General features: G+C 36.3%; 1 protein-coding gene across 2 annotated transcripts; it reads left to right on the forward strand.

Annotated features, from left to right (window-relative positions):
- The first annotated feature begins 545 nt into the window (after positions 1 to 545).
- LOC126378378 (angiotensin-converting enzyme-like) lies at positions 546 to 20075 on the forward strand. Of its 2 annotated transcripts, XM_050026687.1 has the most exons (11): positions 546 to 776; positions 10606 to 10969; positions 11692 to 11903; positions 12038 to 12220; positions 12858 to 13046; positions 13749 to 14001; positions 14542 to 14650; positions 17514 to 17720; positions 18175 to 18419; positions 18899 to 19054; positions 19765 to 20074. In XM_050026687.1, the coding sequence occupies exons 2-11, from the start codon at positions 10644 to 10646 to the stop codon at positions 19925 to 19927; spliced, it is 2043 nt and encodes a 680-aa protein (XP_049882644.1). In that variant the 5' UTR covers positions 546 to 776; positions 10606 to 10643; the 3' UTR covers positions 19928 to 20074. The 2 variants fall into 2 exon arrangements, with proteins under 2 accessions (XP_049882644.1, XP_049882645.1); XM_050026688.1 differs by lacking the exon at positions 546 to 776 and having other exon boundaries at positions 19765 to 20075.
- Positions 20076 to 20784: the final 709 nt, after the last annotated feature.

Genomic DNA, 20784 nt, shown 5'->3' on the forward strand with positions numbered 1-20784 from the left:
ATCAATTACTTTTTACTAAACGTCAATACACGAAATTACTATGGAAATAGTATGAAAAAGCACCCTGTGACGACAGAAAAAAAACGTGATAAAATGTATGACTTATTATTACTTACGTTTATTTTATTAACAGTCATAAATAAGTCTTAAATAGAAAAAAGAAAATGTTTTTCGTTAGTTTTAGACGTGTCTTTATTTAGTAATCAGAATTTCATAATTTATCTCGAACCTAGTACACGACCCGATTGCTTCAATGTTACCTTTTTCACACCCCTGAAGGTATAGTATAGGAAGGTATAGTATAGTATTTGACATTTGATTGCATTGCGCACTTACTTTTATATGCGAAAATGTCAAATTGCAATATTGCTTTTTTAGTTGAATTGATTCGATGTGGCCCCTTTAACCCCCCCAGGTAGAGAGCAGTGCGTGGCCAAATAATAAAAAAAATAGCTTTAAAGCTTTTACTGTGTAGCGAGGTTGTTCGTGCAAATAATCATACCTTCCGTCCTACGTTACAGGACTTTCAGTCCGAGTCCGTCCGAGCTCCGACTAACCGGCTCCCGCGGAAATTAAAAAATATAATTCTTTTTTATTGTATCTCGGATTTAAAAAAGAAAGTAAATTAAAAAAGTTATTCTGTACTTTATTAGATTTGAAATAAGAAAAGAAAAAATATTTTGAAATTAAAAATAATATTGTTTTAAATTGGTTTTGGAATTTATAATTGTTTGAGTGAATATTTTTTCAAAATTAGAACCAATTGAAAATAAAAAGTAAGTATTTTGTTTTTTTTTTTTTTGCAGAAAACACGGATTAAAAAGTAAGTAAGGTAACAACCAAATAATTTAAAATGTACATACCTACATACATACACACATAAATTCACGTCTATTTCCCACCGGGGTAAGCAGAGACTATGGAATTCTGACCTACCTAACCTAAGTAGGTAGTATTTTTGTTTTTATTTGTTTATGAAGTAAAACGTATTGATTATTTAATTATTTTCATGTTATTTGCTTCAATCAAACATTCCTTTGAAAACTGGGTAAACTGGGAAAGGTAAGGTACCACGAGTAATGAGAAAATAGGTAATTATCACGTTAAATCTGTACAGCGCCATCTATATTATTTTTGGGGAACGTTACATATATGTTACCACTGTCTTAGGACTTACACTGTATTCCAAACATGAATTCGAAACACAAAGAATTCAGTTTAGAGATCAAGCCGGGATTCGAACCCGCGACATTACGATGTAAGTCACGCCAACAGAGCTACCACGGATTTTTACACAGAATTTAGTAGGCGAGAGCCACGTAAGTATAATAGTATTTGTCGACCCCAGGTGTAGGACAAATGCGCTTAAATTTACCTCACTTACCAAAGCAATCAGAATACTTAATGGTGTCCCAAAGCACATTGACTTAGAGGTATATCATTGCTCGTTCGAGAAATTCACATAAGTCACTATTAGATATCTAAGTTCTGCGTACCACATAATAGAGGTATATAACATAATCTTTACTTATTGTTAAAGAATTGCGCGACTTTTTATATTATAAACTTAAAAACGACTGAGATCAAATATTTTGAACATACTTAATTATTAAGCAATGATAAGAGGCGCTAAAGCAATGCAAAGCATAAAACGTTACCAATATATTTTAAGTCGTCAAAGATTGGTGAAGTTTTACACTTGTGAATAATTTTTATGCTTCTATGCTGTTCTGGGAGCAAATAAAAAACATAGAACACGTTCAGCTGCTTGTCTTCCCGGGCATGTCGTAAAAACCGACAGAGGGATTGCGTCCTCTAACATGATGGACTAATGTTATGGGCGATAGGTTGATCCCTTATCACCATAAGGTTCATCATATCCATCTTAGGAATTCGTATCAACAGTGGCTGCAAGTTGTCTTTGATTACTTGTGGCTCTGCCCACCCCATTTGGGATTACGGGCGTGAGTTTATGTATGTATGTATGAATAATTTTTAAATAATAATAATAATTAAGTATGTTCAAAATATTTGATCTCAATCGTTTTTAAATTCAGAATATAAAATAAAAGATTAGAATTGTGATATTATAAATACTTAACAAAAAATAAGTACCTAATAACCAAATGGTTAGTGGTAGTTTTCGTGTTTTTTAAGTAAGTAGGTACATATTTTTAATAAAAAAATGATCTCTAATAGAAGACTTAAGTGAAACGCTATTTTGAAATAAAAGCTTTTCGAAACCCATTGTCAAATTAACCGTATGCACATGTCTTTGACCATCATCTGCTAGTCATAACGAACGCATTTGCTGTAGTTCCGACGGTCATGTTTAGGACAGTATACTGTAGAAATACGTTATCTTTACTAAGGATAAATATACCGCAAATGTATTTCCTAGACATTAACATCGCACTTGCTGTTGTTGCGTTGGTTATGCTTAGTAAATTAATATTTTAATTCAATAGCTTACTAGTCATAACAAGTTTTTGGCTTACTTATAATACAAAACTTATTTGGATATGTAGAAAACCATGTTAAATACGAAGAATATAGTCATTAGCATATTAAAAAATTAAAATATTTATATCTTTCTTACTAGTTTCTTCAGGAAAGACAAAAAACGAAAAAAAATTTAGGCGCGATTTACTCGAAACATGCCTGCAAGCAAGTGCGTTGGTCTTCGTTAGGACGGCAGCATAATAATTTCGTGTTTTGACGTGTAGTACAAAGTAACTGATTTGACTAGTTGGAATTATAAAATTTAAGTCCTTGGAATGTTGGAGATACCAATTTAATGGTAACACTAATGTAACACTTACGTCACCAAACTGCTAGCAATGGCGGCAATAGCTTGAGCATACCTTGTTTTATTGTACCATGGCACAAACCATGGTTTAATCCATGGTATAAGAAAACCAGGTATGCTCAAAAGTGACATCTAACATTTCAAGGCTAGCCCAGCTGACGTCATCCGACCCTGCGTTGCCATTATGTAAAAAATAAATTACACACGACCCCTTTTTTATATTTACTTTGCAAGGAAATTTTTAACTTTTAGTAAAATTAATACGTGTATATGTGACAAGTAATAGTAATTATAGTATTTTATGCAACAGTTGTATAAGAAGGGTCAAAAAATGCGAGTGGCGTGCGTGAGTTGCGATGTGAGCCTTGGCGAACATCGCAATAAGAGACGCCACGAGCATTTTTTGACCTAGTTATACAACGTTGCATACAATACTTTTTCTACGACGACGTAATTTTGGTGTAGAATTCAATAGTTCTTCATCCATTTTTCCTTTTTATTTTATACTTTTTAGTGTTTTGAAACGAAACACAAAAATTTTCCAATTTATTTTCCAACGCGCGGGAAAATGGCGGCAAATGTATACTTTTTTTTTATAGTATATCTATGGCACCAAACAAAGTAAAGGCGCCAGTTTCCAGGTCAAAAAAAAAAAACAACAACAATGCTTTTTTGGCGACATTATAGTACAGTTACACTTTGTAAACAATGCTTTTATAGGCCATAGAGCGTACACTTTTTCAAAGAGTTTAATTATGTATGTACTTATATTAGACTTTTTGGTTATTTAAATGCCAGATTAAAGTAGAGGAGTAGAAAATAGTATTTTATGCAACAGTTGTATAAGAAGGGTCAAAAAATGCGAGTGGCGTGAGTTGCGATGTGAGCCTTGGCGAACATCGCAATAAGAGACGCCACGAGCATTTTTTGACCTAGTTATACAACGTTGCATACAATACTTTTTCTACGACGACGTAATTTTAAATGAAACAAAAATTATACAAAGAAAAATTTTATTTATAAAAAATATTTTCCAACGCGCGGGAAAATGGCGGCAAATGTATACTTTTTTTTATAGTATATCTATGGCACCAAACAAAGTAAAGGTGCCAGTTTCCAGGTCAAAAAAAAAAAAACAACAACAATGCTTTTTTGGCGACATTATAGTACAGTTACACTTTGTAAACAATGCTTTTATAGGCCATAGAGCGTACACTTTTTCAAAGAGTTTAATTATGTATGTACTTATATTAGACTTTTTGGTTATTTAAATGCCAGATTAAAGTAGAGGAGTAGAAAAAATACATTAAGTAACTCACTTAATTTTCAATAATAAAATTTACGTCCTTGGAATGTTGGAGATACCAATTTAATGGTACTTAAAACTAATGTAACACAATGGCGGCTCATAGGCTTGAGCATACGTTGTTTTATTGTACCATGGCACATACCATGGTTTAATCAATGCAGTCACTTTCTCGTGTCCAGCACATTTGTCAGACAATTTGCCCGAACTCCGTGACGGATTACATGGGTCACTGTTTTGAATTGCTAACATCCCTAATAAACACGCATGTAAATTCACGCCCGTAAGCCTTATACGGGTGAGCTGAGGCACAATACTTGTAGCTAGTTTTATTTATGTATTTATTTATTTAGTATCTAAAGTATTATATTATAGTATTAACGACCTCCGTGGTCCAGTGGTTGAGCGTTGGGCTCACGATGCGGAGGTCCCGGGTTCCATTCCCGGTGGGGATATATCACAAAAATTACTTTGTGATCCCTAGTTTGGTTAGGACATTACTGGCTGATCACCAGATTGTCCGAAAGTTAGATGATCCGTGCTTCGGAAGGCACGTTAAGCCGTTGGTCCCGGTTACTATGTACTGATGTAAGTAAATAGTCGTTACATGAGCCATGTCAGGAGCTTTTGGCGGCTCAGTAATAACCCTGACACCAGGGTTGATGAGGTTGGTATTCCACCTCACAACCCACACGATAAAAGAAGAAGTTTTAAAGTATTTAATACACATAGTCATCACAGGTTCATGCCTATTGTGACATATTTGTAAACAATAAATGCAAAAAAGAAAAAAAGTGCGACGTAAAATAAATAATAATTATAAATGTTTTTGTAAATAAATGTTGATTTTACCATTACCACTCCGGCCTCCGTGGTCCAATGGTTGAGCGTTGGGCTCACGATCCGGAGGTCCTGGGTTCGATTCCCGGTGGGGACATATCACAAAAAAAAGAAAAAAAAAATGTGAATTATCTTTATCTTTTATCTTTCAATATACTTACTTCTATAATAAACTTAGAAATCTGTGTACCACGCGCTTCACATAAAAGACTTGTGATTAAAATTGTGATATTATAAATACTTGACAAAAAATAAGTACCTAATAACCAAGTGGTTAGTGGTAGTATTAGTGTTTTTTTAAGTAAGTACATATTTTTAATAAAAAAAATGATCTTTAATAGAAAAGTGAAACGCTATTTTGAAATAAAAGCTTATCGAAGTACCAATATTTTTTTATTTGCCTTATAAAATTCATTGTCAAATTAACCGTATGCACATGTCTTTAGCTGCGTTCCTTCAAGGCGGGTGTTCTACCCGTCTATACGAACAACTTTTAATGCTAACTACCATAAATAATAACTTTTAGCTAATGACCATTTTACTTTCCAACGAAAAGCCCCGCAAGTACTAAATAGGCTTGTTTTGACTACGTCTTTCCTTTGCCTTCTCTTGGTTATCCTAAGCATAACTATCATATAATATGTGTAGTTACTATGCTGATTACTAGGATTCCACTAGTAATTTTATTTTATGTTTCTAATCATAACCACCGTAAGTGTCAAGTATGATTGTTATGCTTAGTATTTCTCGAGTGTAATCGAGTGTGGCATTCTTAGCTAAATCATCGTATTTGCTTTTAGGTTGGTTATGTCTAGTGTCCAATAGTGTACCCATGAACAGCAATGGCTATTACGTGGGACTTACTTAGGAAACAATGCACTTATGCTAGTTATGCTTAACGAAATTTGTATGATAGAATAATAATTTGAGAAATCGGGTGATTGATACTTGTAGATCTCGCTGCGCTGATTCCGAATATGTTAATAAGTCAAAATACCTAAAAGTGTCGATTGCGTTGGTCTTCGTTAGGACGGCAGTATGGTATTTGTACGAAAAAGTAACCTGTGATGTCGTAAAAAACATGACAAAATGTCGCACTTTTTACTACATTTTTCTTTATTAAAATTTATAAAGAATTAAAAAAAAAATATTGTTAGTCACCTTTAAATCTGTCTTTATTTAATACTTCATCAGAATTTCATAATTTATCTTTGACCTAGGAAACTACCCAATGGTAAGTATTTTTTTTTACTAATCACCTTCCAAATAAAAGATAAACCAAAGCCAAGTTCAGTCGAATTGTATGATAATTGGATTCAATTTTTCTTGGCTGTCAAATATTAAACCCACGTTCATCCGTGGTTTATTTTTGACTTGTAAGATGATAAAAGTGCAAAATTGGCTTGCAAAATAAATTAAAAACAATAAGTCGTGGATAATTTGTTTCTTTTTTTTTTGAGAAGACGTCAGCGCGGCTAACCTTGAAATGTTAGCTGTCGCTTTTGAACATACCTTGTTTTATTATACCATGGATTATACCAAATTCTGATACGAAAGATTTTCTTGACTGTATTTTTTTCCTTTGTAAGTAATTAAGTCATTCTATATTACTTTTGGTACATTTTTAGTCTGTGGTTTTATGGAGAAAGAGTAGATTATCTGTTGTTGATAATTACATATTTTAAAATTAGAAACGCTTATTTAATACATCTTGACCAGGGTTGATGAGGTTGGTATTCTACCTCACAACCCACACGATAAGAAGAAGAAACCTCTTAAAATATTTTATTTTCTCGAAAAACTTTTTATGATAGAAAAAACATTATTTTTCTTCAATTATTTTAAATTCCGCGCGTAATCTGCTGGTCACGTGACATTTTACTCAGTGACGTTTACAACAGATATTTTTCATTTATTATGTGAAAATTAAATGTGACGTCACCCGAAGCTCAATCATGGCCGCCGCATTTATTCGTAGCACAGTGGCCCGTATTTCGGTTCTTATGACTTGTAATCTACGAATAAATTTTATTCGTAGCTTGTAATACACAGATAAAACAATCGCATTTTTATTTTGTAAAAACGAAATATTTAAAAACTATTTTTTTAATCTTCTTCTTCTATCGTGTGGGTTTTGAGGCGAATTACTAACCTCATCAACCCTGGTGTCAGGGTTACTATTGAGCCGCCAAAGGCCCCTGACATGACTCATTTATAACGACTACGTACTTACACAGTAAGTAGTAACCGGGACCAACGGCTTAACGTGCCTTCCGAAGCACGGATCGTCTTACTTTCGGACAATCAGGTGATCAGCCTGTAATGTCCTACCTAACCAAACTAGGGACCACAAAGTAATTTTTGTGATATGTCCCCACTGGGAATCGAACCCAGGACCTCCGGATCGTGAGTCCAACGCTCAATCACTGGACCACGGAGGCCGTTTTTTTAATAAAAAGAACTATTGGATAATTATTGTTAAATGATCCAACATAATAATTTAAGTATGTCATATTTTTATTGTTACAACTGTCAATAATAGTGAAAAACTGTCAAACAAATAGCGAAATTATACACCATAAAAACTATTTCGTATTTAATTCAGCGTTCCCTTTTACAATTACAAATAAATAAATAAAATAAATAAATAAAATTTCTATTTCCACACAAATTATTCACAATTACATTGACAGTTTATATAATTTTGATGGTGGCTATTTAAAAGCAGAACAAATTTTAATGTATTATCAACATTATTTATTGTCCGCGAATTAGAGGTCGAATTCTTAATCCCTTGTACATTTTCCTCTTTATTTTTTGTCCATTAAGCTGTATTCACATTGTAATCAAGGCAGGTAATCAGTGGTAAGCAAAATGTTGAGTGTCAGATAAGTTGACAGATATAAGGAGGCTTATCTGTCTGGCTGAGTGCCGCTTTGATAGCAGATAACAGCTTTCAAAGCTTGTCGCTTTTTATTCTATTTAGATACACAACGCATACTTTTTTCCTAACCTATCATCATAGAATAAGGAATGATACTACGTGTAGAACGGCAACTCCCCGCTCCCCACCAGCGGCTGAGCTAGGTTTACCTCACCCCCCTCGGTCTTACTTTAGTCTTCAATCGTATTATTTTTGATTTCATGATGATCCTGACGTAACAGCTGGATCCATCGTCCTCTCTGTTGGAAGTAACATCCACAGTCTTCTTCTATCGTGTGGGTTGTGAGGTGAATTCCAACCGCATCAACCCTCAGGGTTATTATTGAGCCGCCCAAAGGCCCCTGACATGGCTCATGTAACACCTACTTACTTCCATCAGTAGCTAGTCACCGGGACCAACAGCTTAACGTGCCTTCCGAAGCACGGATGATCTTACTTTCGGACAATCAGGAGATCAGCCTGTAATGTCCTAACCAAACTAGGGATCACAAAGTGATTTTTGTGATATGTCCCCACCGGGATTCGAACCCGGGACCACCGGATCGTGAGCCCAACGCTCAACCACTGAATCTCGGAGGCCGTATATCCACAGTTATATCGCATAGCTCTCTACGTAGCCGGCGGGCACCGAAATCCGTTATACCTTTACAATGACAAACAAATATGAATCGTTTAATATTAAGTATTTTATATTGTTTTACGCCGTTTAAACTATGCGAACAAAACCACAATACAGCCAACTAACGATTATTGCAAAACTTTACTAAATTGGTGAATATTAATAATAGGAATCCACTGTTTCTGTATTGTACTGGTTCAAAGCTGGTTTGGGAGAATTCATTTATTTATTTATTGGTGCTAATTCCTGTAAATACCATCTAATTTTATTTTAAGTTATATCTGTCATTTTCTTATCCGCCGAAAAGGAAAGGGACGGGTAATCGACAAGCATAAAATTTATGGAACACACGTCAATTTTAAGCACAAATCTAAACCAACCGTCTAAAAATTTTACATCCGTCAATAACCCGACACAGTTAAGTAGACAGCACGTCAAACGGATTGCATACCAGCGACGTACCTTTTGATTCGCCCGGGTTATTCATTCATTTACTCATTCTTCCTAAAATTAAGAGCTGTGAATCATCCGTCCCTTTCCTTTTCGACGGATATGAAAATGACGGATATAAATTAAAATAAAATTAGGCGGTGTCTGCAGGAATCGGGGCCATTAAGTATCTAAAGTATTCAATACATAAATAGCCTATATACGTCCCGCTGCTGGGCACAGGCCTCCCCTCATTCAACCGGAGGGGGTATGGAGCATACTCCACCGCGCTGCTCCAATGCGGGTTGGTGGAGGTGTTTTTACGGCTAATTGTCTATGTCTATATAAATAAATAAATAAATAAATAGCCGGGACCAACGGCTTAACGTGCCCTCCGAAGCACGGAATCATCTTACTTTTTCGGACAATCAGGTGATTCAAGCCTGAAAAGTCCTTACCAAACAAAGGACAGTCTCACAAAGTGATTTCGACAGTGTCCCCGTCGGGAATCGAACCCGGACCTCCAGATCGTGAGCCTAACGCTCTAACCACTAGACCACGGAGGCTGTTTGAAGTATTCAATACACATAGGTACATGCCTATTGCGGGCCCCGATTCCTGCAGACACCTACTAATGTTACTTTAAGTTATACCTGTCATTTTCTTATCTACCGAAAAGGAAAGGGACGGATGATTGACAGCTCTTAATTTTAGGAAGAATGAGTAAATGAATGAATAACCCGGGCGAATCAAAAAGGTATGTCGTTGGTGCAAACCGTTAGACGTGTGCTGTCAACTTAATTCTGTCGGGTTATTGGCCAATGTAAAATTTTTAGACGGTTGTTTTAGATTTGTGCTTAAAATTGACGTGTGTTCCATAAATTTTATGCTTGTCGATTACCCGTCCCTTTCCTTTTCGGCGGATAAGAAAATGACAGATATAACTTAAAATAAAATTAGATGGTATTTACAGGAATTAGCGCCAATATACTTAGTTCTATAATAAACTTAGCAATCAGTGTGTCACATGTATATAACATTATAAAAACAATCTATTTTCTATACTTAACAATAACTTAGATATCTAATAGTGACTTCTGTGAATTTCGCGAACGAGCAATGATATAAGTCAATCTGCTTTGAGACACCATTAAGTATTCTGATTGCTTTGGTAAGTGGGACAAATTTAAGCGCATTTGTCCTACATCTGGGGCTTGACAAATACTATATTGCGTGCCTCTCCTCTTAACCTTATGTACCTACGCTAGAAAAGACCCTACATTTTACAGCTTATTCATAGGTGCCTACGTGCCTACATAAGTGATTATCTAGAAGATATGAATGCATGGTATGAACAATCTGGAAACTGATATCAGGCAGCCAAATTACTGAATTGTATAACAATATTTTATTATTTTTTTTAAGAACGTTTAGGACCTGTGCCGAGGTTTTTTTGCAGCTTCTTTTCCCCGGCTGTACAGGTTGTGAGAAGCCGCAGTAGTTTAAGAAGCATGAGTCGTTCGTAATGTAAAAAATGACGATTCAAATTGTTACTATGTTACCTACTGAATAAAGATATTTTTGCATTTGAACACAAAACTGTCCCATTTATAATATTAGTATGGATTTATAGCTAAGTCTATTTCACTTTGTTGCAGCTCTAAAGAAAATGTAACAACTTCCGAAAAAAATCAAAATGAAGTTAATCCTCGTAACGATCCAAGTTTTACTTCTCCAAAACTGCTTCTCTCAAGACCTGAACAGCTTATTCGAGAAGATAAACAATGACGTCATAAAACAGAACAGAATCGCTGCTAATTTAGCTTGGGAGTCTTCTGTCAACCCTGACAACCCAGAATTACCGGACAAGGCTGCCAACTACCAGAGAAACAGAATAAAATGGCAAGACAATATTTGCGCTAAGTTGGTAGCATTGAATAATGATCAGATGCTGAATGACACTCAGAAAAGGCAGACGTATTTGCTGTGCAGAGGACCAAAGTTCACTTTTGATGAAGCTAGGTGAGTTAATTTACACAGAGGTGGATCATAGGCGAGAATTTTTGTTAATAAAGGCGCGGCGTGATTTCACACTAATTTGTTCTGTATGTCTGACTCATCATATTCCTTGACTCAAACTTAACATGATTATGACAATAGATGACTATGTAACACATTTCGAATACCTACCTACAAATATGATGCAAAGTGCCCCATACTGGGCGCCAAAATGCTTCTTACCGTTTTGTTCGAAAAAATACATACCTACCTACATCTTAGTAGAATAAGTAGTTATACTTATATTTTTTTCTCTTATTTAGGACGATGAGATAGCTCATTTCGAATACGTACAAATATTATGCAAAGAGCCCCAGATTGGGCGCCAAAAATTTGTTCTTCAATTTTTGTTCGAAAATGTACAGTGTACATACCTGCATCTTAGTAACTACCTACTTAATTAATCTGAAATCAGAAATCAGAATCATTTATTCAACGTAATTATCATGGATAAACTTGTTGAAGGTCAATGTAACATTTTTGAATTTACGTCATTTCGCAAGGTGTTATGGCTGAGGAGAAGAAATGACAAGAAGCTGCAACAGCAACACATCTTTTAAATCAATGAGTTACATTACAAGTTATTTAATAACTAGAGGAACCCAGCCCTCATTTAGTACCAGACATTTTTATCATTTTGGTAATCATTAATCTTATTAGAAGCTTTTTTACCTTCTCTCTTTTAGGATAATGAGCTATCTATACGAACAACTTCAGTCACTGTATACCGAAGCAGAAATTTGTATCGAAACCTCTGAAGTACCTTCAAAGTCTGACTTATCTGCCGTTGAAGAATCCATCTTGTCTTATTTGACAGCTGTGAGAGATAAAAAACTTTTTGGTGACAATGCAATGAACGCGGCAAAATTTGCCATTTTATCGGAATGGGAGAAAAAAGGTATATATTTATTATTATTATACATGCAAATAATCTTTATTTATTACTTTTAAGATTCAAAATGTAACCATAAAATATACCTAGCTGAAATCTTTGGAAATGAACAGGTTTTTTTGTTTATTTTTTACCTGTAGAAGCTAAGGAAAACGAACTATGTCTGAGTGGAGAAGAAGACATGGAGAGGATGATGAAGTTCTCAAGGAATGAAGAGGTGTTGCGTTGGCTGTGGATGGTTTGGAGGGAGAAAGTCGGGCCGCCAATGAGAGGCCCGTTTAAGAAGTTGGTTGATGTTCAAAATAGCGCCGCTAGACGAAATGGTAAGTTCTCAATTTAATTAAAAATTGTATAGCCCCTAGTAAAATATGTGACATTAAAAGAGCCGTGGTAGACCTGTTGGTAGAACGCTTGCATCTCACTTTGAGGTCGCAGATTCGAATCCAGCACATGCCTAAACTAATGATTGTCGGATTTGTTTTCTAATTCATGTTTGAATCATAAATAAATCGAATGCTCAGCGATGAAGGAAACCAACATTCCCGAGAAATGCATTTTCGGAGGTATATGACCTAATCTGTATTGGGCTGACTTTGGAAAAATTACTTTGTGGTGACTAGTTTGGTTAGGACATTACAGGCTGATCACCCGATTGTCCGAAAGTGAGATGAACCGTGCTTCAGAAGCGCATTAAACCGTTGATCCCGGTTACTACTTACTGATGTTAGTAAGTAGTCGTTACATGAGCCATGTCAAAAGCCTTTGGCGGCTCAATAGTAACCCTGACACCAGGGTTGATGAGATTGGTACTCCACTTCACATCCCTCAGGATAGAAGAATAGTAAAGTAGCGATATTGCTATTTCAAGTGAATTAATTCAATGTGGCCTTCTTAACCCCCCTCCGCAGTGCTTCCTCCTTCAACTTTGCACCGTCTTATATCATTTTTTTCATGTTCCAGGGTACTCAGACATCGGTGCCGTCTGGCGTGACGACACAGAGATTCCCCACCTCAGATATATCTGCAGACAACTGTACCAGGAAGTCAAACCTCTGTACACTATGCTGCACGGCGTGGTGAGGTTCTACCTTCGTAGGCAGTACGGGGAGGTCGTACCGAAGCATGGTCCTATTCCAGCTCATTTGCTTGGTGAGAATTCCTTTGTTCGCAGATTAGAGGGTTTATTCTTCTTTGCGAGTCGATGGCGATCGATAGTATATTTTTGCTGACCAATAATTGGCCACGCTTACGGCGTTAAAATCAAATCAAATCATTGTCAGTGCCTTTGTGAAGGTTTTAACAAAGGCGACATTGATCACCTTATCATCATCACTCATTTAAGAGCCACACTCTTGACGGTGTAGCATTCTCCATACAACTTTTAAGGGGAAAATAGGGGTTTCTTCTGTAGTGGATATGTCAAATAGCAGAAATGCTTTTTATGATGAAATGAATGAATGAGCAATATAATTATAAAGCGAAGGTTGGTGGTAGGGCTGGCAGAGGAAGACCTAGAAGGACAAATTGACTAAATTGGAGATTTCCTTCGAAAAGGTTCAGTAAGATCTACTCTGAACTGGCGTGCGTGTATGAAACGATTGATGAATGTGAAGGAAGCAAAGAAGTATATCAGGATCGAAGCAAATGGAATTCCATAGTCTCTTGCTTATCCCGGTGGAAAATAGGCATGAGTTTTTTATGTAAGTATGTATGTAGAAATGACGGCACTATGTTTAGAACTCTACATTGTCAAATTAAAATATTCTCTCTATCTTTTGTGTCCGCCACAATCGGACAGCGAAACTGGCGAATCTTCTAGTTTAACCATTAAATTTTGCAAAATACTTACAGGAAACCTATGGTCCCAAAACTGGGAATCTTTATCAGACCTGATACTCCCCCAAACGATAGATTTGGATAAGAGCATTAAAAGCCTCAATTGGTCAGTGGAACATATGTTAAAACGCGCGGAGGATTTCTACCAGTCGCTGGGTTTGCCGCCAATGACAGATACGTTTTGGCGGGAATCCGTGTTTGCGCGCGAAAATGGACGAACGCGTTGTCATGGTACCGCGGCGGACATGTTCCAAGATGGCGATTATAGGTGAATTATTCATTATTTTTCAATGTTATTTACTTAAACAAATCAAATAAGTAAGACTTTAACATTTATATTTTTATTCACGTCTTCTGTATTTTTGTATTATAACCCGGGTGCTTTCAAGGTCAGAGTGAACAGGCACCTTCTGGGCGAGCTCGCTTCATCTTGGGCCTTGTCAATGCATTCGGGCAAGTCTGGGGCCAAGAGCAAACCTATCAAAAGTAAAAAAAAATATAATTATACTTATTAGGTTCTGTTGTTTTCCTTGGGGTGCATCCAATCACTACATAGTATAAAACAAAGTCTCTTTTTCTGTCCCTATATCCCTATGTACGCTTAAATCTTTAAAACTACGCAACGGATTTTAATGCGTTTTTTAATAGATAGAGTGAATCAAGACGAAGGTTTATATGTATATATCATCCATTAAATAGTGGAGATATATTGTTATTTTTGAGTTTTTTAATGTGATGTCTTAAATCATTTCATTTTTTCCTCAGCATTGTAAATAAATAAATATAAATGTAAACCGCCCTTTTTCAGGCTGTTGTATTGTTCAGGGGCTTCAGCGGAGGATTTCTACGTAATACACCATGAGATGGGACACATACAATACTATATGGCTTACGAACACCAACCTGGCATATTCCGGGTAAAGTATACAACTGGTTTCAATCACGGAATAGACGAAAGAGGTTGAAAACGACCTAATATGTATTTTGTATGAGAACCGCTGTCACCGGTTCAACTTCCCACTCTCTTTTAACCCTTAAACAGGCCCCGAAGAACTGCTGTAAGAAATAAAGTGTTATATATGGATTTAGGCTTTGAATAGCGGCCTGTATGATTCCTTATCAACACATTCAGAAAAAAAACACTGAAAGTCCTGAAAAAAAATGTGGGAAAACATAATCCCATTGCCTGGATAGAGACTATCCTTTATGTGATAGCTATATATAAATGTCGAATGTTTGTCTGTTCATAATAAATTCTAGTGTTTGATTACTAGATCATTATTATTTTAAATTGTAATTGCTATTACTTATTTAATTATTTATTTATAAATAATTTAATTTAAAAATAATTGTATTAATTTTTTATATTTATAGAGGTTATTATGTGGTAAGTAAATCAAATACTTTTTATTATAAATCCCATTTATTTCACATTTTATTATGAATCCCAAATTAGTATAATTTGTGTATAACATAATCATAATAAATTTGTTTGTAATCGAAATGATGCGTAGTTTTTAGTAAAACAAATATGTTTAAAAAAAACACAAGTAACGTCGGGTGCAAAGGCTAGTATAAAAAAATTGGTGATTTGAACAGGCAAAGGATATATAGCTCCCACAAATAAGTTCGACTCAACAGGCTTTGGTCACATGTTCCCCACATTATTATTTGCCTTGTTTTAGACAATTTAGCAAGAAATCAACTAGAAATAATGCAAATCCTGTTAGGAAAATTCAAAATCTCTAACATATCAAAAAATTGCACGACTTATCTTTCTTTGTTTCGCCATAATCTGTATAAAACCACCACAGTCACTCAAAAACACGTCTCTAACGGACAGACGAAACTCGAATGGCTGTCAGTGTCACTTACGTTCGGATACACAAAGTTTGAAAATTCGGAACCATAGAGTATATATTTACGATTAAATTTTGACAGATTGTGGACTCTTTATTGCCAAAACCTGGCTACAGCATCGAAAAATCAATGTGGGACACATATGTCCGCGGCCTGCTTAAGGGTTAATACTACTACTGCACAGATAACTACAATAACTCTACTGCTTCTCAAATTCCATAGACACTTTACCGACATTGGCATTAACTACTTGGCCGGACAAATGGGGAGCGCTGAGGGTGCCCAGTTGGGCGCGTACCTCGGCTCAGGGCGTCCTCTAAGAGGATTATATTTGAAAAAATTTATCGACTCTAGTAGGTCGATAGTGATACGCGCTGAATGAAGGAAATCACGACCACGCCGGCGGGGTCAGTATCGGGGTCCTGAAGTGTTTAGTGTCGCGAGCTGATTGGCCGCCTCTATGGCTAGAGTAATCGGGTTGTCGAGATCGTATACTAAGTTCTTCGGGCGCCGATACTTTTGTTTTATTACTACCAACATTACTTTGGAGCCGTGGTAGCTCAGTTGGTAGAACGCTTGCCTCTTACTTTGAGGTCGCAGGTTCGAATCCAGCATAGGCCTAAACCAATGATTGTCGAATTTGTTTTCGATTTCATGTTTGGATCATAAATGATTATCACGTGCTCAGCGGTGAAGGAAAACATCGTGAGGAAACCTACATTCCCGAGAAATGAATTATGAGAGATATTATGTGACCTAACCTGTATGGCTTTCCCTTCGCGGGTTGGAAGGTCAGACAGGCAGTTGCTTCTGTAAAAAACCGTACCTGACAAATCTTCAGGTTAGGTTAGCGGACCCTGTGGAAAACGGAATAATGCTAGGGAGATGATCTCTTCTTCTATCGTGTGGGTTGTGTGGTGAATTACCAACCTCATCAACCCTGGTGTCAGGGTTACTATTAAGCTTATTGAGCCGCCAAAGGCCCCTGTCATGGTTCATGTAACAATTACTCACTTACATCAGAAAGTAGTAACCGGGACCACCGACTTAACGTGCCTTCCGAAGCATGGATTATCTTACTTTCAGACAATCAGGTGATCAGCCTGTAATGTCCTAATCAAACTGGGGATCACAAAGATGATTTTTGTGATATGTCCCCACCGGGATTCGAACTCGGGACCTCCGGATCGTGAGCTCGCAGGGAGATGATGACAACCTGAATATGCTTGATATGACTAATTGCTGATTTTTTACGGGATTTAGGTGACAAGGAAACAGCACCGTGTTCGACGTAATTACAAGTACGGTCACGAGGATGTATACATTTTGAAACCATGTCACATTAGCTTTTTTGACAAATTATACCGTAAGTCTCGTTGAATGTCAAATATGATAGTGCGACAGGGTTCTAGAGTGGGTACATGATTGCTCATGACTGTACAACGTGTAATCAAGAGAACAGAAAAAACGCCTGTCAAAAACAATTAACTAAAAACTATTGCAAATAAATTGCTACTGTAAATTGAAGAGGCGTTTCATGTAATACACACAAACACCACCAGCATTTTGATTCTAAACACTACCAGCAATACTTTAATAATATATACGTTTGATATAAATGGGTATATGTATGTATGTATTTATATTTATATATTTCTATTTTTTTTTTATTTATTTTACTTTTATTTCTTTTTTTTATTTATAGTATTTATTATTTTATACTAGATGTTGCACTGTCCCGCACCAAATTGTAATAATGTTTCCTATCCACTGGTTGCCTGGAGGAAATTGCTGCTCAGCAATAAGGCCGCCAGATTGTACTGTATCTATCATCGTCTGTGTTAATTTGTTTTGTATGTTGTGTGCAATAAAGTATATTTGATTTGATTTGATTTAATATACCTTTTATTTTCCCTCTAGCAAGCTAACCCAGCTCTCCACGAGACCATAGGCGACACAATAATGTTCGCAGTGATGGCGCCCCAACACCTTCACAGGCTCGGTCTTATCAATGATTCGATACTCTACACCCAACCTGATGACGATGGGAATGATCACGTAGACTATCCTGACGACGCGATTGAATTTGGACACGACGAACCGGTTCATCGAAGCGATTCCGATAAGGTAATCCGGTTGGATTAATACCAATAAGTTGCTTATTATAAGTATCTTGTATGTATTTTAAATTTTAATACAAATTATATTTGTATAATTTTGTTATCTTCTAAACGATTACGTTGTCTTACACTGCAAATGTTGTGTGCACCTATAATTGGCTTATGTAACAGTCTAAACAAGGATCTCCACGACGATCGGTCCTGCGCTGCCCGCATCCAGCGGCTTTGCGGCCCTAAGGTGGCTTGACAAAAATTGCTGTTTAGCAATAAGGCCGCCTATTGTGCTTATTTTATTTGTTTGTACATGTCCTATACTTAGGACAATAAAGAATCATAAAATCAAATCATAAAAATTAAAAACCAAAAAAAAAATCAAACAAAGAATATAATAAATACTCAATATAATATAATTCAAATACAACAATAATAAAATTAATATACAATTTATCTTTTCTTCTCAGATAACACCAAACGAAGTTCTCCTCTTCAAATTAGCCTTGAATAAGATACCTCAAATCCCATTCTCTCTTCTGATTGACGAATACAGATGGAATTACTTCCAAGGTCGTTTGGGCGATGATATCAATGGAGAATTCTGGAGAATGGCACTGGAGCTTCAAGGGATAGCGCCTCCAGGTGTTAGGGATGAGGAGTACTTCGATATCGGGGCGAAGTTCCATGTTCCTGATAATACACCCTACATCAGGTAAAATGGTTGTATCGAGATATTATCAAATTCAAATTCAAATATACCTTTATTTTTTAGGTAAGGTAGTTTATACATTGTTTTAAGTTTACGCGGTTATTATCATAATTAAAACACATTATAACGGGTTTTTACCGCGTTTAAAATAGGGATATGAAACTCCCGATATTTCGACACTGTTGCAAGTGCCATGATCACGGGATGACTGATGAGATTGGAGTGCAGTAGGTAGATCCATAATTTTCTACGGGCAGACATATCTGTCTACCCTCTTTCTTTGCCGCTTGTTTATGTATTTGATATCGGATTATGTATTTGATATTCCGATATCAAATACATAAACAAGCGGCAAAGAAAGAGGGTAGACAGATATGAAACGGTAAGAACCCGTTATTATGTCTTTTAATTATGGTAAGGTAGTTATCAGTAAGTAGTAACCGAACGATTTATTATTGACTTGACTTCCTTCCTTGCCCCAGGTACTTCCTAAGCAGCTTCCTCCAGCATCAGCTGTTCGAGAAGCTCTGCAAGGCAGCGGTGTACGGGCGCCATGACGTCACAGATGACCTACCCACCACCATGGTCCTCAATAGATGTGATATCTACGGGTCCAAGGCTGCTGGGAAACTGCTCAAGTGCGTTTTGTTTACTTACATAAGTTTTTGATGGAAGTCAATTAAAAGGAAGAAAACTAGAAAGTGAATTGTGAAATGGAATGAGAATTTCGAAATTTAAAATGATTGACGGTAAAAAGGAGAGGCCAGTATGTGCAGAGTTTGCCCTCTGCTACAACTATATCCCAATTGTAGTCAGAGGTCGGCCGTTATGGAGGCGTACAGTGAACACCAAGGTGTTTGACTTCGAGAAGGAGAGACTTCAGAAGCTCGATACAAAACGAGACGAGCTCAAGGCGCGACCACCTGCTGCCATAAATTATAATTATTTAGGAAGAGTGCTGACGTGCATTGAATGCGGTCGTACATTTAATGCTAAGATCGGATATGTCAGTCGCTTGAGAGCACACGAACGAAGCTCTCATTAGTTGTCGAGTCGCTGTGGCCGAATACGGTCAGGAAAGGATTGGATTGAGTTTGAGTCAGAGGTACTTACATCCATCGCAATATGAACCAAGTACCCACGCCTCACCGAACTTTCTGTTAGAACAACGTGATGGGTGAGCTGTATCGCCGTCTATAACGGTTGAGCCAAGCCACGCATTGGTACAAGTTCGGTACCGGGGTTTGAAACGGTACTACCCGATTGAGAAGCAAGCCGATATACAGTGACCACTTGAACATTTTTAAGTCCATTAAATGCGCCATTGATGTTTTAATCCACTTTTCAGAGACTTGATGTCACGTGGGCATTCTCAGCATTGGCGCGAGATCCTGTCATCTACCATCAAAGAAGACGTCATATCTGGATCAGCACTAAAACGATACTACCGCCCTCTATACAAACTCTTGAAACGAATCATTCGCGCGAACCGCATCCCAATTGGCTGGTGAACGGACCAATGAGAACAAAGGAATTTCTTTTAAAACTTACATAGCTTTTGATTTGAAGAAAAGAGGTTAGGCAGATTCCAAAGAGATTTTATTTTTCTGTAGCAATAGTTTTAATATGGAAAAGGAGTTTATTATATTTTTAAATAGGATTTTTCAAATGTGGAATGTTTAATTAGATTGATCAAAAGATTTTGAATGACCAAATAAACTTATACCTACTTAATATTGCATGTGAGTACGTATTTTTTATGCCTAATTAATATATTTTTGGCCAAAATTATCTTTAATGAACAATAGGTAGAACAAATGAGAAGTTTATTGTAGTAGGTTGCGTTAATTAGGTATTTATAAACTCAGTTATACGGGGTTAAAGATGAATCTTAAAATGCTAATCTGGAAATAGAAGCCAGTCTAAGATAATAAAAAATCAATCTCATTTTTCTTCTTGACTTATTTTTCGGATTTTAATCATGAGTGACAACAACACAACTCAACACCGTGTTGTTGTTACCAACAACACAACAACATGTTGTTGTGTATATTTGTTGGTAACAATGAACAAAATGCTTGACCCCTTTTTTGATGACGTCACTCAGACAGTATTTTCATACAAATGTAATAGGAAACTTTCGCTTTGTAAAAAAATATCTTATTCGGCTAAGTTGGAAACTAACCTATTCACTAATATAATAAGGAGTAATTTAAAACTATCTGAATTAATTACCATCGCTAGATAAGGAGAGATAGATTGATAAAGATGATTTCAAAACACGCACTATAATAGGGGAAAATCCACAAAAAAAAAACAAAGTTAAAAAGGTAACAATAAATATATTACATTAATTTAATTTCATTAA

Source organism: Pectinophora gossypiella, chromosome 26 (genome assembly GCF_024362695.1).
Source record: "Pectinophora gossypiella chromosome 26, ilPecGoss1.1, whole genome shotgun sequence".
NCBI lineage: Eukaryota > Metazoa > Arthropoda > Insecta > Lepidoptera > Gelechiidae > Pectinophora > Pectinophora gossypiella.

What these genes read in the sequence shown, in the direction of transcription:
- LOC126378378 (XM_050026687.1), top strand. Translation starts at nt 10,644, where the DNA reads ATGAAGTTAATCCTCGTAACGATCCAAGTTTTACTTCTCCAAAACTGC. An exon ending in TTCACTTTTGATGAAGCTAG is followed by an intron (nt 10,970 to 11,691) that starts GTGAGTTAATTT and finishes TCTCTCTTTTAG; the next exon opens with GATAATGAGCTATCTATACG. An exon ending in ATCGGAATGGGAGAAAAAAG is followed by an intron (nt 11,904 to 12,037) that starts GTATATATTTAT and finishes TTTTACCTGTAG; the next exon opens with AAGCTAAGGAAAACGAACTA.